The 25169-nt window shown below is 38.0% G+C and overlaps 1 protein-coding gene across 1 annotated transcript in view; it reads right to left on the bottom strand.

Annotated features, from left to right (window-relative positions):
* Positions 1-25169, bottom strand: part of Pik3c2g (phosphatidylinositol-4-phosphate 3-kinase catalytic subunit type 2 gamma) — a 379694-nt gene that overhangs the window by 143306 nt on the left and 211219 nt on the right. The window contains exon 22 of the mRNA XM_004626203.2: positions 417-597. Within this exon, the coding sequence (XP_004626260.1) occupies positions 417-597 (181 nt within the window). The remainder of the gene's footprint in view (positions 1-416; positions 598-25169) is intronic.

The raw sequence follows: 25169 nt of genomic DNA, 5'->3' as shown, positions 1-25169 counted from the left end.
TTCTTCTTCTTCTTCTTCTTCTTCTTCTTCTTCTTCTTCTTCTTCTTCTTCTTCTTCTTCTTCTTCTTCTTCTTCTTCCTCTTCCTCTTCTTCTCTTCCTCTTCTTCTCTTCCTCCTCCTCTCCCTCTTCCTTCTTCCCCCGTCCTCCTCCTCCTCCTCCACTCCCTCCTTCTCCTTCTCCTTCTCCTTGTTAAGTCCTTTTCATGGGTTCTATAACTACTTTTATAAAAAAAAATGTTCTGCTGATAGGCATTATCATTAATGTTAGCAAAGTAAATGGGAAATAGCTTGAGTTAAGTTGCCCATATCTAAGTGCAGTCACTGTATTTGCCTTCTAAACTATGGAATTGAAACTTAATTGAACTGAAGTTTAAAGAAATAATTATCACGATGTCAAATGTGTTCTCTGAACAAACCTGTCTTTGAGAATCACTGGCAGACTTCACTTTTTCCCCAATGTCTCTCAGGATTTTCATAAGCTTTTTCTCCTTGGAAAATTCATCATTCAAGGCTTTTCCTACACAGAACTGGAGAGCAGCCAACAGCTTCTGGTACCAGCTTTTAAAATAAGCTTCATTTTGTGCATCCTTTAGCAGCCTGAAGGGAAAAAGAAAGAGAATTTTTGAGTCTAAAGGTGGTGTTTTAACCACGTCCAGCAGGAGCAATGAGTATATTTTGGACTAATCTGTATTTGATGGGTTGGAGAACTCTAGCAGCTAAGAATGGTGAAAGTGTTGTTTATTTTTTGACAGACATCAAATTCCATATGACAGCTAATGAGAATTCAAGAGTGAAGAATCAATGAGACCTTGCCTTTTCTCATTCCAAGCCACAATGCACTTTTTGTTTATTTAGTCTTCTTAAGTCAGTAACAAATGCTTATCTGAGGAGCACCTGTAACTCGTTAAAATATGAACAAAGATCTTTAGATAGTTTTTAAAAAGTGATGATACTGCATTGTGACTGACCATCAAGCCCACCACTTTCCTCCTTTCTTCAGATTGTAAGGTCTGCTCACTGTGTCCTTTCCCCAGCACTTCCTGGGGGGAACTGAGAGGAAGATGTGGTACTGGTGAGAACATCCTTCTCCCCCAGACATTTCTGGACGCATTTCTTAGTTCGGCGACTCATGAGTTACTTAACCAGGTTGTGACATTTCTACATCTGTAAAATGAGGTAAAAATCTGATTCTGCAGAGCTTTGTAGGACATAAAGTGAGCTAACATGTTCGAGTGTTCAGAGCAATGCTAAGTACTAGGCATTAAAAAATCATTAGTCCTTCTGTTGCTTGCAGCCTCCCCAAGTTTAACCCCTGCCTGCCTGGAGGTCTGCTTTTGCCCTCTAAATAGAAGGTGTAGAGCCCCAGAAATAAAGAACCTTGCATGATACTGGAGCAGGGGCAGGTATTTGATTGTTCTGACTGCCCTGTGAGAACTTTTATTGCCTTTAAAACCATCAGAGTATGCTCAAACTTTACCTTCTCTTATGCCCTAGAACACTGAAGCAGAACAAAAGGCCAATTCCTTGAATCTTAACCTGTCTCACACTGATTCTTCTAATCTTAGCTGAATCTCTATTTTTCCCCTCTGAGAAATAGCATTCAAGAAACTAGAAGCAAACTACAAGAATGAAATACTGGGGTGCGGGGGAGTTTTGGTATAGTAGTCAAATTTCATTTTGCAGTTATAATTTTCTATCTTTACCTTATCTTTATTTATTAGAGAGTTTAACAAATACATTAATTTTATTTTTTCAATGTTTTATATTCATTCATTCAAGCTTAAAAAGTAAGTGAATGAATGCATGTTAAAAAGTGAATTTTGGGCTAGCGAGATAGCTCAGTGGACTAAGCACCCGCTTTGGCAAGCTCAGGGGCCAGGGTTTGATCCCCAGTCCCACATGCTGTTCTAGCCCCACCCCCAGGGTATGCTGAGCCAGAGACTGAGTCTGGGCATGGTGGCACATGCCTGTAATCCCAGAGATTGAAAACAGGAGGATCACTATGAGCCTGAGTTGCATCGTGAGACTCTATACCAAATACACAAGTGAAAAAAAAAGTGACTGTCTATTCTTTTGACATCCTTGTGAAACCAACTTGTATTTAAATAGCTCTTTTAATATAAATTTTGCACAAAATAACATCATTTATATACTCGTCAGACACGTGAACCACAAATACATATAAGCCTTCAGGGGGGTAATGATCTACTGAGAGGAAAAATACACTCTCTTAATGCCTGATTATTTTCAATAGAAGCAGAAAAGTTGACCATGAAGTTTCCTATTCACTCCAAGATAAGATGTTTTAAAATGCCACGTATGTAATAAAGGAATCATATCATTATTGGATGACCTGAATAAAAGGTGTTTTCTATGCATGCCAATGTAAAGTTGCAGATGTAAGAATGTGTACACAAAATTAAAGATATTTTATGTAGCATCACATACCTCTCTGATTCTCACAGCATTTTTAGGACTATTTCACAGTTCATGTAGGCTTCAATGAAATAGGGAGTGAGTGGATATAAAACACCTATACCTCAGTCAATATGAGCATTTTCATACATCTGAATATTGTTACTTGTTTTTTGAACTATTTTAAATTGGTCTAGTGCATGAACATAGTTCTTCAACCACCCAGTGGCTATATGCATGATTAAAATAAAATGGAGTTTTTTGTATGAATGAAACCCATCACTCTTTACTAAAAGTTTAAAAAAGATATATTTATAGTTGATGTCATAAGGAATTGCATGGTTAATTTGTATTGCAAATACTTTTATTTATTATATTAGTAATGAATTTGTTTCTGTCATGAACCACGTACTTGTTTTCTCTGGCTTGTGGGAAAAAACTCAGTTTGATTCCTTATTCAGAGTGAGACAGAGCAGGAGAGATTTGCAGAGAGAGAATGTGACCAGGCTTTAAAGAGCAGAAGAGCTAAGAGAATTCAGTGTATTGTGTTGTGATTGTTTCCTTTGGCGAATGTACGTCCCTCAAACGCTACGTCACTGCCCAGGCTGCGTGTCCTTCTGGTGAGATCTGGTTCAGGTTCTATGGCTATTTACTCAGCACGAAAAAAGTGTTTTTACACACTGCAGAATTGGAATCATACAATACTGAAGATGACCATGAGAGGTCACTTAACCTATTCCTGCACCGTTAGGCACAGATACTCATATTGATGACAGATATTAACATAGCGCTCAATTTTCAACAACCTCAGAGAGAGCTGGACTACATAGTTTTGGTAGAAGTTTTCTCAGCTCTGTATCGATGACCCTCAGCATAAGGAAGAAGAGAGTCTCTCATGCTGTGCTTTTACCCGAGGCCTTTGTCAGCCTGTAGAAAACAGCTGGCCACTGTCCTTTGAGCATTATAGAAATCCTTTTCAAAAGATGCTGCACCCTGGGAGAAGCAGTATAGCTTGTAAGAAATAAAATGTCTAAAAATAGATGGCTAAAGTCAAAGTCCTGGATGTATCATGCAAGAACTGCCATTAAAATGCTGATCATTTAAGAGATAGGTAAGATGATTACATTCAAACTGCAAGTTAACTCTCAAAATTTCAGAGACCTGCTTATCCAAAAGACTGCAAGATCCAACTGTGCCTCACTTTTGTATTATTTTTTACCCTTGCCTCATTGCTTTTGAGACTGTGTGGGATGGCAACATTAAAATAAAAATAAAGGCATAAAATCTTGATGATTAAGAACTTTGACAGCACCAGGTCTAATAGAAGGCAAGAGGGAAGGAAGAAAGTAGAACTCATGACTGAGCCCATTCGTCATGAAGGTATTTGTCTTAAGTGGATTGTGGGGGACCTGGAGACACCTAAGATTGTCACAACCTTAGCTAGCATGAAATGGAGATTTTCCTTGGAAAATACGGAGGTTTTACATCTCTCCATGAGCATAGCTGCCTTTGTACATAGGATTGACTTATGAGGGCCACAGGAACGGCCTAGATAGCTCACATTTCATCAGTTTGTCAGTAGGACTGAGCAGAAGGTCCACACCATCCCAGCTCCCTGCCCTTCACAAACCCCTTTAGTCTTGCTCTTAATATTAGTTCTCAACAGTGCAGTACCCCACGCTGTAGATACTGCCTTAGATTTTTACCTCTTGTGTATTTCCTGTGGGTGAAGAAGAGGAATAACAACCGGTAGCAAGAAAGAATGAGCTACACAGTGAAGATAAGCAATTTCTGGTCACTCCAGGACTTCCTTTTCCTATTTCTTGTTTTATTTATGTGGGCTAAGGTATGTGAAATAAGAGACCAATGTTTACTGAGGACAAGAGGATTCTAGAAGGTAACTTCTATAAACATCTTCAGCATCTTTGGACAGATAAAGGAGGAAGGCCAATGCTCAATATGGAATTAATTTTAAGATTCCAGTAGTGTAATTAAGAAATAAATAGCACATGACTCTTAGCATTAGTAATTTACTTTCAAAAACATCTTAAAGATTTAACATTTCCTTTAAATGCAGAACTCGATATATTTTTTTTTATAAAGATGATGATCATTGGCCCAGTACTTCTGCTGAATTTTGCATATGAGTCCAGGCAGATATTTGATTTCCAATTAATTTTTTGCCATATTTATCAATAAAGCACTTTATGACAGCTCAAATGTAAAATTATTTATAAAAGGAATAAATAAAAGAATTAAGTCTACCTTCTTGAGATTGTGTACATTTCTAGAATACTTAAATATATGAGGAGACCCAAGAGGTATGGAGCTGACTATGTTATTTGCGTATAGTAATTCCTACAGTTAATCATTATTTCCATCTCCAAGGTCATTTCTGGAAAGTGCTCAGAGTTTACACATGCCCATTGTGCCCAAACTTTCTGCTTGATTTGTTTTTTCAACTTCAATTGTTTTTTCATACTTTCTCTTCTGAAGACCATATGCTCCCATACTCTTGGCCAAGTGATTTCTGGTGCATTCTTTTAGGCAGGATGTGTATTTCCCAGCCTGTTTCAGTTTGACTAATGGGACTTGCCCTGGTCAGTAGGATGGGATGGGGTGAAGCATACACTCATGCCCTTGCAGATGCTTTTAACATGTTATCATGGCTCCCCTACCTCCCTTTGGGCATATGAAGACTGGTAGGCACTGTCCTGGCATTAGAGGACCAAGCAAAGGTGAGCTTTGATGTGCAGAGTCAGGTAGAGCCCAGCAGAACAGCATGGTCTCAGCCTAATGTGGACATAGCTGTTAAATAGATCTTGGTTCCTGGAAGCTGCCAAAGCTTTGGGGTTTTATGTTGTCCTCCTAAAAATTGACAAGTATGTCTAATTCCATAGTCTTTCTTTTCTTTGTTTTTGTGATTACTTGTTGAATTACCTTTAGAATATGGAGCCTATTTTTAAAACATCTTCAGTGGTAGCCTGGAGGATAATTTAGGATAAACTTAATTACTGAAAATAAACAAAGAATATTTGGAGCCAAGTCTAGTGAATTAGAGGAGCGATCAATTTGAGCATAATTTTTTAGATTAAAAAAATGAAAGTAATACAAATAACTTTTTTTTCTTGGATCATAAAAGTCCCAAGAGGTATTTAAAAAATAATTTGATTTGGTTCATTTGAACATGTATATTCTCTTATATTACTGAAATTTTATTGGTATTTTATTGTAACGAACATACTTTTTGCCTCATTTAGAAGTATGAATAGGCATATGCACCCTCCTTTGGCTTTGTCCAGCCAAGTGTCTGTGATAAGAGATTTGCTCTGAGCAAAAGTGCCACCCTAATAAATGCAGTAGAGCAACGACAGGTATTTCAGGCTTGCATAACATGGGGCTAAACAAAGGGTCAGTGTCCAAGGGCAGTAAGGCAGGCAGGGCATGGGGATGCTGCTGAACACCAGGATGTTGTGGTCAGGGGCAACAGTTAGAGGATGGGAATGAAGCGTAAGAAGCGCCGGCCTGGAGTGGGGAAGCATCTGCAGTGGTGGACTCTGGAGCTCTTTCCCTTGCTGCTCTGGAGGAAGCCACCAAGACCGATGATGACATAAGAGATGGTAGAAGCTCTGTGTGCTAAGAACATCCCCCAACAAAACCTAACCCAAATAAACAAAAGAGCTACCGAAAGACAGGCAATGGCCGTGCTTCAAGATTATGAAATGACAAACATAGGATTGTAAAAGTAACAAAGGCTTTTATTCCAAACTACCAGCTTGAGTAAATTTAAGGAAAGCTGGGATACATGGTTAAAAACGTAAGTCAGTGCAGGAAGAAATCCAGTTTCAAAAAGAGCTAGGAAACATGACAATGTCAAGCCATACAGTTATATGTAGAAGATAGGCAAGGCAATGATCCTGAGAATCTTCAGAAGATCTTGGAATCTAGCAGTTAATTGGAAAGATTCTCACCCTGACTAACTATATATACTGATACCTGTGAACTAAGTGACTGCACTGCAGATGGTAATTTGTAATAGTAGTTTCAGGCTTGGAGTGCCTGTCATTCTGGTCTTCTGAATATGGGCTGCTTGTCATGACATGCCAGTTGCTGCTATGAAGTTTCTCAGGTAGGTGGTTGTTCAAGAAGAAGGGAGTGGTAAAGGAAAGCAAGAGATAGGAAAAGGAATATTGTGGGACTGTCCTGCTTCAAGGTTGTATATGGTGAGATTTTTGGACTTATGTGCAAACATGAGAAGTATATAATTCTTTATGCCTATTTTTAAAATATATTCTAATTTTTAAATGTTTTTTTAATCATATTCTGTAGAGACTTAAAGTTCAACATATCAGTACTTGATGAAAAATACCTGTTCCATATTATACCTAAGATGTTTGATATGCAGACAGATAGTGAGGTTAAGCTTAACAGCCTAATTTGTATGATAATAACAATAAGCTTGTCTTCTGGATGGTTAACAACCTAAGTTTGCAGACCAAAATTAGAGAAAAAGGAGGGTCGCAAGGAAAGCCAACATTTTGGCCCTAGCCTTCCAAAGTCAATTAAGACTCAGGACATATGAGAACTTGTACTGTAATGTCATGGAACTCAGTAGTGTCCCAAATTTTCTGATCAGGGAGATTGTGGGGCCAAAGAGGAAAGTGATCGATGATGTAGAGTGTGCCTAAGGAGAGTCACATGGAGAGAAGACACTCTCTCAGGCTTTCACAGAGAGCACATTGGCCAAGCAATGGCCGTGACTCATCCACATGGCTGACACTGACAAAGGTTCTACAATCTGAGGTACAGGATCTCAGGATAAATCCTGAGGGGATTTCACTGAGCTTCTCAGACCCAAAAGCTAAAACTCTTGTTGCATAGGTCCTGCTTTACCTAGGTCTTAACCATCCAGTAGAAAAGTATAAAAAGGAAAAAAAAGAGAAATAGAAGAAGTAAAGCCATGCTGTTATGTTGAGCTGTGGGGGACTCAGGTCAACAATTTCTGACATTGCCAGTTAAGTGGAAGACGTAATACTATTATGGGCTACTGGACTCTTTTGGAATATTTTGCTGAGTTTACACACCTATAATATTCAAATAACGGAACTTAACAAAAAAAAGGTATACAGATGAATGTCCATTTTGTATCTGTGTATTCAAAGTGGTTAGGATAGATATATAGTCACATTCCCTTAATGAATAGAATGATTTGTTCTAATGGTGTTTGTAAACAGGATATCAAGTCCACATCTTGTATAGCAATTAACCACTAAGAATAATGTATGTAGTGTGTCAATTATTGAAACTGTCCTACCGATTTGATTTGAAACTGACTCATTGTTATTTGTTTACGAATAAAATTATGGCAAAAAAATGAGAAAACCCAACAAAATAAAAAAAAGTGCATGGATTGCCCCGAACTGCAGAAGAAGGACTGGGATGCTTTGACTCCAAGCTTTGAGACTTGGGCTGAGACTGCTACCTTTGCCCTTTGTTATCGCCTCTCCACAACGCTTCGCTTCTCTAGAGCACAAGTGTGGATCTACAGATACACAGCTGCTAGTCTAATGAGTAGTTTACATGGCATTAAAATAGCACATCTATGAATATGACAGCTACATATTTAATTATAAACTTAAATCATATTTTCCTGCACAGAACTTAGCTGACCGTGGTCCCTAGGTTGTGCAAACACTAATATTCAAGATTACTGTTTTACAGTAATAATTGCACTTGCAGCTAGAATAGAAAGCTAAAATAAATAAGAAAAACTCTGTTGAGCAGGTAAGTTCCCCTGAAGATCCTTGAATCTGTAATACAAAATTGAAACCCCTTCCACTCAGGAATGATAAGGTTGAACAGGGTAACTGTAGGTAAATAAGTAACAGCCCTTCTAACTACACATATTTGCATGTTCTCATGCTAAGTATACTGAATATTCTGATTTAAGAACAGAAACTGTCCTCCTCCTCCTCCTCCTTCTCCTCCTCCTCCTTCTCCTTTCATTCCAACATGCTGCTTTAGTGTAAGTTATTTTCTGCAAATCATTTTCCTGAGTTAGGCACCAAGCTGTGACTAGCTGGTAGCGAGCCCGCTCTGCACCCCATCCCTGCTGTCCTCTGTATGCTTGTTAACCCTAAAAGAAAACAAAAGAGGTAGAATGTGAGCTCAAGGTGCACAGATGGAGACATCATCCAGGAGACGCATCTGTGTTCCATCTCCCTTTGCTCAGAACCTGGCTTCCTCCTTTCTCTGAACCACAAGATCCCTCTGTTCCTACTGCCCTTCCTTGGGCCACAGCAGCCTTGGTCTGTTTCCTGCTGTTGGGTCCTGAGTTCTCGGGGAGTCCTTGTTTCAGCAGTAAAGCTTCAGTGGAAATCACCTTCCTGTTTTCCAGGAATGGTGTTATGTGAGTTTGGAGATGGCGATGCTTTGAGATAATCTCCCCCACATCTCCCATTGATAAGCCACAGAAATTGAGAGATTAAGGGATTTGTACAAGACTCAAGGACTAGAACCTGGGGTGTCTAATCACTGCAGGCTTCTTGCACAGCACTGTGTTTTGTGTATCTAAAGCCCACTGAAACATGTTTTGGAAGGCTATTTTCTGCTTGCATCAACTCTGGCAAGAAACTTAACGTTTCATTCTTTGCTCTCCCACTCTCCAAAATGTTGCAGTCAGCAAGGTTCAGTAAACCATTTTCCCATTCTAGGGCTCTATATTTTTAATCCCTGATAAAATTATCAGAGCTTTACTTAGTCAATGCCAGGCATTTCCAAGCATTGTGAATAGTTGTGTCAGGCAGTCTGCATGGAAGTGCTGGGAATAATGATTCCTTCCATCCCTCCTCGGGCCAAGATACTGTGGTGCACAGAGATTTAATGACTTGCCTAAAGTCACTCAGTCTGAGGACCAGGGCTCCACACTTAATTCTGTCTGACTCGCAGCCCTTCCCTGTCCCCGTCCTAATGCATCACATCCCACCATCCAACAGGGATGCGGCTCACACGTAGCCTAGATGTTAATGTGTGATCTAGGAATTATAGAAACCTGTTTAGCTTTTTGCTATTTTCTACCCTTGCTTTCATTTAATCTCCCTCTTGCTTCTTGTTTCCTAATCCTTCCCAGTCATACATCTCAGACTGCCTTCTTCCTAAGTTCCTTATTTCATTTTTTTCCTCTATCTGTACACTCACTCCCTGCCAAAATTTCACTCAAAAGCCAATAATATATTTTCTTCTTATAATACATATCATTTTAAGTTTTAAAGAGGAACTTGTTAAGCTAAATATAAGTATTTTTGTAAAATACTTATAAGTAGGGGTACTTTTCCCTTTATATAGCCCTCAAAAAGAATAAAATGTGCTGAATCTATCTTGATAATACAAATCATTTTTCTGACTCACCCTCCTCAATCTCTTCCTCACTTAAAAAAATGGAAAACACTGCAATTGTGAACAGTCTGGCCTCCTGCGGCTCACTTAGGTAGGTGACAGTGTTGGGTACCACTGCGGAAATTGCAGGCCATAATCAACTGGAGCCAAGACCGGGTGGCATGGCACAAGGAAACAGCTCAAGGCGGATGCTGAAGTCTCTTTTCCTCCCCTACAGTGTGTGCAAGCTACCTGCCCTAGGACAAATGTAGCCCTCACACTTTCTCAGTGCCCTCCTGTTGCAAAGGCTCAGACATTTACAAAGTAAGGATTCTGCCCCCTGCTGAGTCACTTAGTTAATCTCAAACTAATCTCAAATTGACACAATGAACAACATCCTAGAGCCAAAGACAGGCCCTCTGCACCAGAGGATGTAGGACTGCGGAGTTATTTAGTAAAACTAGACTTCTCAAGTTGACACAACGTATGGTATCAAGCATTGTAGGGAGACTTCCACACAAGCAGGAGGGCCAAAACACAATAAATTCTGCTTGACACACAATGAATGCTTTAATCCATTCTTGCAGAATTTTAAATTAGCCTAATTGATGACTCTATTTTATCTGACTCTTTGACAATATGATTTTGAGTTCTTTATTCAGTACTTTTTATTTTTATTTTTTGGAACTACATAGCTAGTTATTTTAAAGGCAGTATAAATGCACGTTTTTCTCATGAAGTCTCCTTAACGAACTCCTTCAGTGGCAAGGTAATTCCTCTGCTCCATGAATGTTTCATAAGAGTCACCATCTAATAATAAAAATCCTCTTTACCCCATAGCCTTTTGTTCCCTCATAGCCCTCTGGTGAAAGCTGGATAATCATCACATTGTACAGTGAGCAGTTGAGGTGTTTGAACGCAGCCAGAGGGGTAGATTTATATGGGCAAAGCAAAGCTGGCTTTGAAACACTGAGTCTTCCCAGAACCCTAGCTTCAAATCTCAGCTGGGGCAGCTGCCTCACCTTTTACTTTTCAGAGTCACAAACAGTGTGGTTTATTCTATAAAGGTATGAAAGGTTCCCTGGGATATTATCCATAAGATTTGGTGTTGTGTTTGATGCCCTGAGAAAGTTTCTGGGACATTCTTTTTCTTTGTCATGAAAGAAATTGTCCCTTGAAGTTGGACTCTCATTCCTTTTGTAAGCTCAATAAAAACTTAGTGGTATTCTCTGAGAGCTCCACGACTTACCTGGATAATGGTCTGTTAATGCATGCATTGCTATTACTGCCATTGTTCCACCTGTGCTCTAGAGACAGGACCACCATATCCTAGGAATGCAGAACTAAGCCTAGACATATGTCACTCGAAATGCTTCCGGTATAACTGCTCAGGCACTTTAGTTTCAATCCCAGTCTCTCCATTCCTGGAGAAATACTGTGTGAAGATAATCATGCCCATCCTTTCATCAAAACTATTTCTATTTCAGACTAAATGGCATCCTTTCAACATCGTTCTTGATGTGACTGAGAAGTACAGGGCTATTTAAGTTTTAAAAACTTTAATACAGAAAGAAAAAAAAACATATTGTTAAGGGCCAGGGAGATAGCTCAGCAGCTTAAGTGCCTGCCTGGCCAAGTACAAGGTCCTGAGTTCGATACCTGGTATAAAACAACAACAACAAACACAGTACACATTGACATTAATCACCTGTAAAGTATAGCATCCTCCCTTTACTATGAACACACTTAATCCATCATTCTTGCCACTTTCTAAAGCAGTTCTGGGAGTTTTCTTCCATGAGTGTATTTACTTATTCTGTTCTCATCACCTCCATCTCCTGAACAGATCCAAACCACTTACCTTTCATGGTCATTTTGACTTTTGTGAAGAGACAGAAGTCATATGGTCCAAATCCAGTAAATAAGGTGGATGAGGACACATCATGTTTTTATGAGCTTGTCTTTTTGCTGGATGGTGCTTGAAACAGCATTCGCCATACTTATTTTAATCATACCTTACAAAGACACTCTTGAAAGAGGACATCCTGAACTGCCTCAAGAGTGACAAAAAGGGCAGGCCAAATAGCTTAGCAGATGGAAGCATTAAAGTGCCTGCTTAGGCAGACACAGGGGCAGGGAGTTTGATCCCCAGGCCTGCTGTGCCAGCCCCAGCCCCAGAGCATGCTGAGATGGCGATTGAGACTGGGAGGGGTGGCATGCACCTGTAATCCCAGCATTTGAGATGCTGTAAACAGGAGGATCACTAAGAGTCTGATCTACACAGTGGGACCCTATTGACCCTGTCCTAAAATACACACACACACACACACACACACACACACACACACACAAAGTTACAAGCATGATTGGATAAATGTGTTCAAAGTGTAGGGAAGTAAGTATTTTGAAGGAGATTAATGACAATGTATCTTTTACTTAAATACATTTAAAAAAAATTAAATATGCATTGCAAAGTTTTGACCACACCTGATCAAAAGGAACCCCTAACACATAGTGTGACTGCATTTGGAGACAAGGCTTTCAAGGAGGTAAAGTTAACTGCAGTCCTAAGGTGAAGCCTTTATTCCATAGAGTTGGAGACCTTGAATAAATAGTAGTGGTGGTCATAGGTCATAGCAGATGTACATACACAGAGGAAAGGCCGTGTGTGGATACAAGGAAAAAGAGAGGAAATCCTCACCAGAAGCCTGGCCAGCTTGCCTTTCGATCTTGATATCTGGCATCCAGAACTAGATTTTTGTTGGTTAAATCAGCTTCTTGTAGTATTTGATGGAACCCTGGGAGACCAATAGTTTCCAACTTGACTCTTTTGGGGGGAACTCAGACTTACAAGTCCATCAGTGTATAAGATAACACATTTGGATTTTCCTAGTGTATTTTACCCTTTGCATGGCTAACCGTCACCATTCTCCCCAGTGCCTACTTTGTCACCTAAACTGTTTATCTTCATGAACAGAACGTCTGGCCTCTGTCGCTGTAATGAAAGCTGAGAGAGTCGTCCTTGAATCTTCTTTCATTTTCATTCCCAACGTCAAATTTCTTACCATATCATATTACATTTGCCTTCTAAACAGCCATCCAATCTAATTTCTTCTCTCTCTCTATTGGCAGAATTTAGCAGAAGTCATCATTTTTAAAATCTTTGTTACTTCATTTTCTATCACTTTTCTCTCTCCTTCAAATTAGTCTTCTTTGTCCAGTCAAATCCAGTTCCAGTCATTAAAATCACATAGGCTCTGGGATAAAGTAAATAATCTTTAGGGCAACATCACGAGGTGCTTTATGAGCTTCCTTCTATAAAGCTGATGTATTTTCCTATATCTGCTTTACTCATCATTTTTATTTTATTATGCATTTCAAAACTGAGTTTTAACTTTTCTCAACCTCCCTCCTCCTGAGCTTTAAATTCTTTAAGGTCAGGATTATGACATAAACCCCTGTGATGGAATTGATTTTCTGTGACAGAGGCCTGAGGATACAGAAAGAAAAACCAACTCCAACCACTGCTCAGTTTCTCTTCCTATACATTTATAGCTCAATCCCTCTCATGACCCCAAAAGGAATGGGGATTTCTCCCCACCAGCAATCAAGCTCAATCTGGATGAAACTCACTGAGTGTTATCTATGCAGATATAGCATCAGATCCTACAGATTGATGGCTCAGTACCCAAGACCTAGGTGCCCACTCACCAATTCTGATGCCCCAGGTTGTTTATCTTGTGCTTCTATCCACTGGCTAAAAATCCCTAGTCTGCTTTAATTACTTTTATTAGCCCACATAATTTAGGGAAGCACCTGCCTATGTGTAATGATTTAATAGAAAGGCTATGGAGCACGCTGAAGAGAAACCAGACTATGGAAAGGCTGCTGTAGAGGATGCAAGTGAAGAGGTGCATAGCACAAGTGCAGGGGAAGAGCACAGCTTCGCTCCCTTCTGGTGATGTGGCTTCCTCTAGGGACTGTCAGGTGTTCAGGTTCCTGGAAGATTTTCCAATCTTTTCTTTGGGGTTTTCTGTGGAAACTTCACTACACAACAATGGATCAAAGCACTGCTAATAGACTGGATAGGAAAAGCCAGGAAGCCCTGTCTGTCCAGATGGTTGAGGGTCCCTTGGTGCAGGGTGCCCCTCTAGGGCATGGAGAAGGACACTTCTGGGATGAAGAAGATCCTAGGTCCTATGTAGGTAAGGACAGGTCAGAGAATTTTTTTATGGTGAACTGAAGTATCAAAAGGGAAGATTAGAATTTTTATGATTCACCTAGAATAAGAGAAATTCTTGTTTTTGTAGGCTGATTTCAGGAGGCAGTTAAGGCAGGATTTCTGGACAAAGCAAAGAATTATAAACACCACAATATTACTGTAGGTAATGAATATTTGTTGAATAAATCCAGATCACTAAAAAATAAATCTCATCTTCTTAAAATGTTTTTTCTTATTGATTAAAATTTAGGATATGAACCCTAAATAACTTGCTAATAATTCCAGAATTATAAAACATATTAAATTATATTTCACAAAATGTTTCCCTTGATATCCCCAAACTTTTATAATATACATATAGATTAACATATCATTATTAACTTGATAATAATTAGAAAGGAAATGCATTTATACTTGAGCCTTTTAAAATACTATACTGGTAGAGATTGTTGGACTATGATCATGGGAGAAAATTGGAGACGTTATTACTAAGAAAAATAATTGCTTAATTAAATGAACTTCATTGTTAAATCCACCATTTCAAGCAATTATATTAATAAAGGTGTAGGTAATTTGAAAAGAAGGTATGCCACACAGTGTTTTTCTTTCAAATAAGTCATTTTATCTTAAAATTGGACTATCTTGTATCTCAAGGAGGAAAAACTTAAAAGTGTCAAGAAAAAGTAATATTTGCATAAGCAGGAAGGAAATGTAGTATCATTAAGATTTCAAAAAGATTGTTTTAAGAAGTTTTGATTGATTTTAACAATAATGTTGGTGCAAGAAAGGGACAGACTCTAAAATCTTGTTTTATTTAGGATGTGAGCATTTATAGCAAAAAAAAAAAAAAGGGGTGGGGAGCTGCACTTTTGGAAATTACAATGGTTTGTAACAATCTGTAGATTGGCTTTCATGACCATCATTATTTTTGCTCCTCTTTAGAAATAAACCTTTTCTACTTTGGATCATCAAATTATTTAGTTCTTTATGAGACTCTTCTTTTATAGTTATCCTTATGAAAAGTTCAAGAGCTTTGTTTTAATAAGAGTCTTTGACTCTGAAATCATTAGTGGAGGTTGTATGATCTCACTGAATGGGTACATAACTGGAATTGCTTTGGAATTAATTGGTTAGAAATTTTGTTACCAAAGAGAGCAAAAAAGACCTAGTAGTTTACTGTTCAACTTTCTTACCAAGTAGTATTTACACTTAGCTAAATTTTTAAAATTATTAATTTGAATTCTGAATCAAATAGAGGCAGTATTTTCCACTGCTAGCATTCATGCTGATTCAGTAATGCATATCTCTTATATTTTATTGTTAACAAAAACTTTACTTTTTCCCTGTCATCCATTATTTCAACTAGCAACAACAAAAATTAATTCTCAATGTGTTACTTGCTGCATAATGATCTTTATTTTGACAAATACAAAAACATGGTGATGAGAGGGTACTGTGTTGATGAATTCCCTTATTTTCTTTCCTGGAATTCTGAAAGACATAGAGAGGTCAGTAATACAGAATCTGCTAGTTTTTTCATGGTAAATTCTGCTTCAGGGAATCTCTCAGTCCTTTTTCTCTCAGTTAGATCTGTAGGACCTACATCAAGGTATTCTAATGTCAGTTCAAACACAAGCAAAGAAGAGGTCAAGAAATTAGAAATTTGAAACATGTTGCATCATTCAGTGACTATGTTGGTTTTGAACCTGGACTCAAACTTTTCAGTTGCAATGGTGCCTGACAATACCTATTTGACGAGATTGATGTGAAGATTAATGACATAATTTAGTAAAGTACCTAAGAAAAAGTTTTATACTAACATCTGTGTGCAAATTATAGTTGTTGCTTTTGTTATTCCTACTAATAGTTTGAGTACTAGGTTGTATTTCTCTAGATTTCATGAATATTTTTAGAGATAGTGTATCAGGTGTGTCTCATTTTACCAAGAATATTTTGTCAAACATGAACTAATGGAGAACCTAAACTTTCCTCAATCAAAATGACTAAGAAATTAAAAGTATTTTTATGTGAGTGTGTTTACTCAACAGAGTCCATTTGATTAAAAACAAGAAGAATGAGAAAGAGCTTTCTTAATATTCAAGACAAGTCTAGTCTCAAGGATATTTAAATTCAGTATCTTCAGTTGTTTTTATGTCACTGTCAAAGTACTTACAAAACAGTTCTTACAGTAATATTCAAGACAAGCATATAATAATCATAATAATATCCACAGAAGCTAAAGTAAAGTTGCCAATGGAAGGACCATAATCGAACAGATTAATTAGCGCTCTGCTGTGACGATCACTACTCCTGATAAAACTGAATATGACTGAGCATCTCTTTCTTAGTTTCTTACCATATTGAAGAGTTGCTACAGGTACATTATTTCTACTTGGCTCACATAGCTAGGCTTGTTGTTTTGAATATTTGATCTGAATTAGTTGAACAGGCAAAGCAATAGTAGTCACGAATCCAAGAAGGAAATTCACACAGGATGTGTTGGTCCTGAGTTAATGGTCCAAACACCCACAGCTCTGCTTCATTTGATAAAACCCATGAGCCATTCCTTCTAGGTTAAGGTTTCCAATAGTACAGAAAATAATTATTTCTTTTAGTGTTTGTCCATGCATGTAAAATTTCATAGAAGAGTACATAAATCAGATATATATTCCAGGAAGTTTTGTGTAAATAATCTCCTTACTTTTGAAAAAATGTATAAAAGTAACTTGGTTTTTGGGGGCAGTAATGGAGATTTGAAGTATAGAAATTATGAAAATTTTAAAACAAAACTTAATTTGGAACTGTCTTCCTTCTCTAACTTGTAGTCCTGCATGGGCAGGGGAAAATAGGCAAGGCATGATCTGTCCTCTCCAAGTCACTGCTTGCTTTACTTTTTCCTTTCATTCTCTATGTTAGCTCCTAGGGACTTTGTGGTTAGTAAAAACAGTTAAAACAAAACAACAACAACAACAACAAAAAGAAACCCCAACTGCACAACTTTGAAGACAAGAATATTCAATACAACAATTGATTTCCTATTGTCTTGTTTTTTGAAGTTCTGTATCATTTCTGTTTTTTAAATTATATTTTATCCTCTTTAAAATAAAAAAAAAACCTGCAGCAGATAAACTTTTCTGTTTTTAAAATTTCAAAGATTTAGGGCAAATGAGATAAAAAAATGAGTTGCTCTAGAACTGATAATGCAATAAATACAAATAAAATACATTGATTGATTGATTAAAAAATATATAAGCACCTATGTGGACCCTGATAATTATGATTAAAATATGGCAGCACAGAGTGGTGGAAACCAGATAGTGATGCCAAAGACCAAGTTCTTATGGTCATAAAACTTACGTTATAGCAGGAGGAGACATATGATAAACCCAAAATGAATAAGCAGTTTTAAAAATGTGGCTTGAAACTGGGACCTTCAGATAGCTGATCAGCACAATCAGTTAGAGAATGACTTTGGGTGCAAATACAGAGTCTAAAAATATACTTAAATTATCTAGAAATGTTTAATAGCCAAGATGTGCTATATTTAAAATACACAAAATCAACAAATTATCAATGTATAATTACAACCACTTCTTAAATCAAATTAATAACTATTTAATCTGTCTTACTTTTTCATGCCTTTATAGAGTTGAATATAGTTTTGAAAGATAAATACCAAATTTTCTTTCAAATTTGACGATAAAGAGAAATTGAATTAGTTTCTATTTTAAGTAGATGAAGTAACTGAAAGAGTCCAGTGTGGTCATTTAGAATAGTATAATTGCAGTTCTCATACTTACTAAGGATTTTCCTTCTCGATGTTTGTGATGCAATTTCTACTTTGATTAAATAGATTTTTACAGATTCACAGATCTTGCATGATGAGTTAATATCAAGATATTCAGAAATATTGATTATTGATGATGACTGAAATGTTTTCCTAGGCAGTGAAGTATCAGAAGTCCTACATCCAGAGGGGGAAATAAAATAAACTTAAATACGAAGTCTATTTAATAATAATAATATTAATAATAATAATAAAAAAGGTCCTTTATTACAAGGATCAACTAATGGCAGACAGATTTTTGGCTCAGAAAATTGACTAGGGACAAGTTACAGTTGCTCACAATGAAGCGGGACACGTAAAAGGAGTAGGATATGGTCCATGAATTAAATCATGAAACATAAATCCTGGATGAGTAGGCATTTTTAAAAAAGTAAGTAGCAAGAGATTTTTCAGCAATCATTTTTTTCCGAGCTCTAAGTAAAGGCTTTATGCTGGACATACGCAAGAGAATCCATCAGATGACCGTCACCCAAAAATCTTGACAAGAGCAGAGACATTCTGGTGGGCACCATGGAGAGAAGGACCATGAAGGGATTTGTGACAGATTATGGAAGGCTTTAAAGGCCTAGCTCCTAGGTGGATTTATTCTGTAAGTAGCACCAGGGGAAGCAGCACATGCTTCCAAATTTTTTGAATAAGGAAGAGATGTTAAACATGTAGTAATTTGTAACAGCTAATCTTACTTGTTAATTTGATTGGTCTGGGAGCCCTAGGGCATTATTAAAACACACTTCTGGTCATCTTGGCTACACAGTCTTGGATGCTGTGCCCAGTTCCTGGCCTCCTTTTCTATTGTGTCATCCCCTGCTCTGCCCCTGGATGCCATGAACTAAGTGAATTTATTGTGCCATTTCTGTCCACCATGATGTCCCTGACTTGGAGCAAGCTGTCAACCCATAGATTGAATGCTCTGGTATGGTAAATTTCCTCATTTAATTTGAGGGTGTTGATAATTTGTCTCAGCAGTGGGAGAGCTAATATATGATGCATCTTATCCTGTGAGCTTATTTGGATTGGACGAGACTAAGGTCCACCCTGAGCAATTGTACTGTCTGAGACCAGGCAACTGGTCCTTCTGGAATGCTCTTCTGTTTTATAGTGTACTTCTGTACTATACCAGAAGGCCTCTCAAAACGAGTGCGGAGTCTTTGTTTGTTTCTTTTTAGATAATTGCATCAGTGACAGTGGCTAAGGTACTTTTGAGGGCCAGGAAACAGCTTAGACAATGTCTGACACATGTAAGGCTTCATAAAAGTCTAAACCAGTGTTTCTCAACTTCTTAACACCCACACTTTTCTTTGGCTACATAAAACCAACCTCATGCCTTTCTTTGATCTCTTTTTGTGACTTTGACGTTTTTAGTGGTAAAAATAAAAAATACAGTGTTGACTTCTGATTTTTGAAACTACATCTACTCCTCTAGCTGTGTGTATTCTCCTCACTACTGCTGATATTGACCATCAATAACATGAACATAGATGTGAGCAGGAAAGAAGGGGCAGCTATAAAGCTACAAGAGGATTGTGAGGGAACAACTCTGAGACAGGGCTTGACAGCTGGAAATGAGGCTGAGCTGTAAGGTGGTAAGGCAGTCCCCAAAGTTTAGCTGTTCACACAAGAATGTCAACAGGCTAAAGAGGTTTGAGAAAAGCTACATATGTAAAACTGCTCCAAAGCACAGGACTTTTTGGTCCTCAAGCACACCAGGAGCTTCCACAGCTGAGACAAAGCACTTGGACTTCGCAAACGTGCATGGCCACATAAGACTATCAAGCTATGGAAGACCTTTGAGGATATGCCCCTGCACCTCTAATTTCTCAGGAAGACTTTGCCTGAAATCTCTCCTATGCAGTAACCAGGTGGCAGCAAAGTTGGACTGTGCATTCCTTGACTTTGTATCCTGATTTGAACACATTTTCTACCATTTTAGTAACTCTGACAAATACCCTGACTACTCTTGAATAATATACCAGCCCGAATGCTATTCCAGGTCCTTGTCTCTTTCAGTGTTGTTAGCCACCTACCGTAACTCATGCTTCTGTTATTAGAATCACTTTCCAAATTAGAATGTCAGTACAAGTATTAAGTTCATAAACAATGATCTCCCAAATTTATTTCTACACTCATCTCCTAAAATGGTAGTCTACTTTCCTCTTTGAGCAGATATAAAAAGAGAAGTGGAAGAGAACATAAGCTATAATAGAAGAATATGATTTTTTAAGAATGTATTTGGTACAGGGTCTCACTATGTAGCTCGGGCTCATAGCGATCCTCCTGTTTTCAGCCTCCCCAGTCTCAGTGCCTGGCTCACCACACTTGTAGGAGGGGCCGGTGCCACATGTGGTGCCAGGGATGGAATCCTCATCCCTGCATTTGCCTAAGCAGGCACTTAGTCCACTGAGCCATCTGGCCAGCCCTAAGAATATGATTTTTTTTAGAGGTAAAACATTACACTATGGCTCTTAGGCCAACTTTATCTATGGTTCCAAAACTTTTATCAAAATTTGCAATGCCAGATCTTATAAAATCAGAAAATCTTAATGAGCAAAAGAAAAGACTGAAGCAGGAGGCGGTTATATTTTTTCCACACTTAAAAAAGAAAGGAAAGAAAAATTAAGTACACTAGTAAAAAACGAGGATATGCCCCTGCACCTCTAATTTCTCAGGAAGACTTTGCCTGAAATCTCTCCTATGCAGTAACCAGGTGGCAGCAAAGTTGGACTGTGCATTCCTTGACTTTGTAAAAAAAAAAGAGACTCAATAGGTGAAATAAGCTTTGCTCTTTCTTGGTAGAGAAAACCAAAATGAAATATCAGAAGATAACGTAAGGAGCCAAATGTGGAGTAGGAGGAGTGGTAGAGGAAAGAGAGGGGAAAATACTTTGGTTTGTGGAGGAAATCTGGAGAAATAGGCTAGTAGAAAATATTCAAAGGAACCTAAGTTGAGCATCACACACACACACAAATCATAGGAACATATCAACTACCACCGAAAATGTGATTCAAGGCAGTGTAATTTAAGCATATTTAGCATGTCTTTGAAAAGGTCACAATTACAAACAAGCAATTTACTGACATTAATTACCAGGTTTATGAAAGTATTTCCAAGAAAATACTTTTTTTCTTAGTGGGGGTTCAATTCTTCACTTCCCATTAAAAATGACTACTTTTATTTTATGTGTAATGAACAGCTTCATTGCCCTGACATCAGAGACGCTTGGTAGACAGGGTCTTCAGCGTAGGGCCTGGGAACAGACGGAGAGAGCCATTGCTAGGTGCATCTCCCTATGAACCAAATTAACTCTGATCTCGAAACAAAGTTTGAAAATGCTGTGAAAAGTCACTGTTTTATCAACTGATAGAAACAATTTGCGTAGATGATCAAATAACACATTCAATACTTTCTAGCTTCAAGAGATGACATGTTGCTGGAAAGAAGAATTGCAAAGGCTTATGATGTTATAATTTCAGAAAAGTAAAACTGATTTTACTTCTCTGTAAGGTGCATTCAATCATTGGTTTATCTAGTGCCTTAGTCACCTTTAACCAATGAAATGAAGATGCTCAATTTCACATGAACAGATGGCTTCATTTTCTGGTTGGTAAGCACATGCCTCTTCCTGTAGGCTTTCATTCACAGCAATCAGCACATTAAAATGTTTAAATGGTCAGTATTAAAATGTTTTTTAAAGGCATACACAGCAGCATTTACATTCATTACATTTTTATGAAATTCATTCCTTTCACAATCAGTTTCCAATCATAAAAGGTTGAATTTTTTAAAATCACAGAATATGACTGCTGAAGGAATAGGAGATATGATCACTGATGTCACTGTACCAACTACTGCTTAGTCAATAAAGAGAGATGTCACAATAATCCCTTATTACCTTAGACTGAAAGTAAGGAAGCACTGTCCATCAGTCAGATCCATTGAATTATCAAGCATAAGGTTGACTGAGAATTTCCTCCTAAGCATTTAAAGGAGAGGTCTGTGAATTCAAACCAGAGGCATTCTGGAAAGCAAGAAGGGAGGGGAACCAGCAGTTGGATGGCAGTGAGTAGAGACTGGCAGGAATAGTTACAGAACAAAGGGGACAGAGAGAGGGAGATAGTTTAGTGGCTTAAGACCTGGCCTGGCAAGCTCAAGGTCCTGAGTTTGATGTCTGGTACCAAGAAAAAAAAAAAAAAAAGAAGGGGAGGAGTGATCCTCATGAGGGGAGACAGATCATTTAATCAGAGGAAGTTGGAAGAACGCTTCTCCCAATCCCTAAGAGGACCCTTATTTATCAAAAGCACAGTGTTCATCAGGCACATTTTATCTTGTTCTGATTTCTGTTTCAGGTCTATTTTGCTTCACATAGCTGGAAAATTTCTGAAAAATTACTCCAAAATAAAAATTTATAAAATAATTTTTAAATGTTCTGGCAAGGGAGAATGTTCCAAGAATCTACAGTAAAACCAAATGTGGATATCGTTTTGAAACTTAAAAAAAATATTACTCCCTTGGTTCTTGGTTTGGAAAGTATTTTGTGCATTGGGTTCCTTTCCAGATTAAATATGACTATATCTGGCATGATTTTAAGAGTAGGAGGAGTAGACCCAACTTGGAGAAGCAGTGTCTCTGTATTTAAATCTATTTGACAGCATTTAGGAAACAGTGATAAATTGAAGAGGTGAATTTATAATCAATAAAGAACTGGACAGTTCAGTGAACCATATTAAATCACTTGTCCATTGACTTTCAATCACTGAGCATTTAAAATATCATAGAGCACGGATGAGAATAATAAGGTCATTTAGTACTTGTCCTTCTAAAAACATTGTACATGGTTTAGAAGACAGCTCAAGAAAAATAACAATGAAAAGTGAAACTGATAAGCCCTATTGATTATGTTTTGGTTTTAAGAAATGTGCTGTTGCATTATTGTATTATTTCTATTAAGTTAAGAACATACAAAGTTAAAAAAAAGAAGTTATTAATTCTACTTGTGTCAAATGTTAGTACTTTGTTCATGGGTGATTGAATTAGATGCAAGCCACAGAGGAAGGTGAGGGAAGGGTAATAGTGATTACATAACCCCAGAACCCCCTTAACCAGAGCTTTCCCCTTTCTGCACTGAAGTAAAATGGTTTGGTATTGACTTTTTTCCATGTGCTATTTCTTGAACTTTTCAGGCTTCTCTAAATATTTTCAGCCTTCCATCCATCAGTCATCCTACCAACTAAGAATAGTTTAAGCTTCTGGAAGACACTAACTTTTGTTTTTTGTATTTTTAGGGAAGGGTCTACAGGGAGTTCAGGGTCTCACTACTAAATCAGACTCGTAGTGATCCGCCTGTTTGCAGCCTCCCAAGAGCTGGGATTACAGGCAGGCTACCAGCCCCAGTCTCAATCGCAGTCTCAGTGAGCCCTGAGGGCGGGCCCAGCAAGCTGACCCGGGGATCGAGCCCCTGGTCCCTGCTCCTGCTTGCAGGTTCTTTTATCCGCTGAGCTATGTGGCTGGCCCAAAACACTAACTTCTAAAATATTCTTTAAAATTTCTGCATTTAATTGGTTACATTGATACTAAGCTTTGCAGACTCAGACTTACATAAAAATTATAAAAACTTTATGTTGCATATAGTATGGTGTAGTGTGAGATTCTTTACTTAAAGGGTTCTAAAAATAAAGATATTTGAAAGGCAATATTTTGACACAAACCACAAAGATGCTCTAAATTAAAAACAGAAATTTGGGTCTTACATAGTGGAATACAGTAATCCATAGGCATATCATTCTAATTTTTGGTGACTTTTAATTTTTAATTAAATTCATTAAATTTGCTATTTTTATTAAAGTACTTAAAAGAATTTTGCACGGCTTCATGTTTATGTGAAGTACCAGCATAAACAAATTACATTATTTCTACTTTTAAAGCATACTCTCAGTCTGACTGCATTATACTACTTCCACTGCTATCATCTTACTTCATATTAGTATTATTTTAAATTTTCTGCTTCTTTCCATTTTTTTTTTTTTTTGTTTTAATGTATTTAGTATAGGGTCTCACTACACAGATCAGATTTGTAGTGATTCTCCTGTTTTCAGCCTCCCAAGCACTGGGATCACAGGTGAATGCCACCATGCCCACTCTCAGTAGCTGTCTCAGGGGCGGGGCCAGCACAGCAAGACGGGATAAAACCCCAGTCCCTGCACCTACCTAAAAGGGACTTTAATCTGCTGAGCTATCTGGCCGGCCCTTCTTTCCATTCTTGCACCTTACAGTTTCCTCCAACCATTTAAATACACACGCACCGCCTATAAAAGCTGCTCACCATAAAGCATGTGTGGCGCTTTGACCCTGTACATTTGTTTTCATAGCACTTCTTGTTCAAAACCAGGCATTGCCACCATTGGATTTCTGTCTCATTCATGATGAAACTTAAAACTCTTACATTCTCTGTGATGATCTGACTCATGTGGCCATCTGCGTCCTGACTTCTAACTCCATGGCTCACTCCACCATCTGCTCTTTAATGCACCATCTGCAATCCCAGCCCCAAGGGCTGGAAGGTCTTCCTCCAGGAATCAAATGGATTCCTCTTCAATTCATTTAGTTGTTCTCAGGATTGTCACTTAAGGTTTCCACCAGCAGCATCTTGAACTGCTATTTTTGCCTTAACCACACTTGTCACCTCCATGCATTATATATAGATTTGCTTCTAGGTTATAAACTCCTCAGAAAGCAGACTATTTGGTTTACTAATGTAGCTCCATAACTAAGAAGCGCTCAATAAAGATTAGACGAATAAAGAACTAACTAAATCCATGTGAATGCTTTCTGATGCTGTCTTTCTTATGTGGACTAACATCAAAATAAAGCATCAAAATAATTTTCAGTACATCACATAATCTATTTAATCTTGGGAAAACTTTCCAAGTCTGACTTAGTGATTCTTTAAACACAATGTCAAAGTAATTACAAATCAAAAATGTTTGATGTTTGATCCATCTAGTCATTTTAGTGTAATTTTGTTTGTAGCTCTTAATTGTACAATTCTTTTTTTATGTATTTAGTACAGGGTCTGCAGGGTCTCACTACACTGATAGGACTCATAGTGATGCTCTTGTTTTCAGCCTCCCAAGCACTGGGATAACAGGCTTGTGCCACCATGCCCAGTCTTAGTCATCATCTCAGTACTCCCCGGGAGCAGGGCCACACAGCACACTGGGGATCGAACCCCAGTCCTTGTGCCTGCCTAAGTGGGGGATTTAGTCCACTGAGCTATCTGGCCAGCCCATTCATTGTACAGTTCTTCTTCTTCTTCTT

Source organism: Octodon degus, unplaced genomic scaffold, assembly GCF_000260255.1.
Source record: "Octodon degus isolate 3935 unplaced genomic scaffold, OctDeg1.0 scaffold00012, whole genome shotgun sequence".
In the NCBI taxonomy this organism is placed as follows: Eukaryota; Metazoa; Chordata; class Mammalia; order Rodentia; family Octodontidae; genus Octodon; species Octodon degus.
The sequence above is the reverse complement of the archived record's forward strand: the minus strand, read 5'-3'. Positions and strand labels throughout refer to the sequence as shown.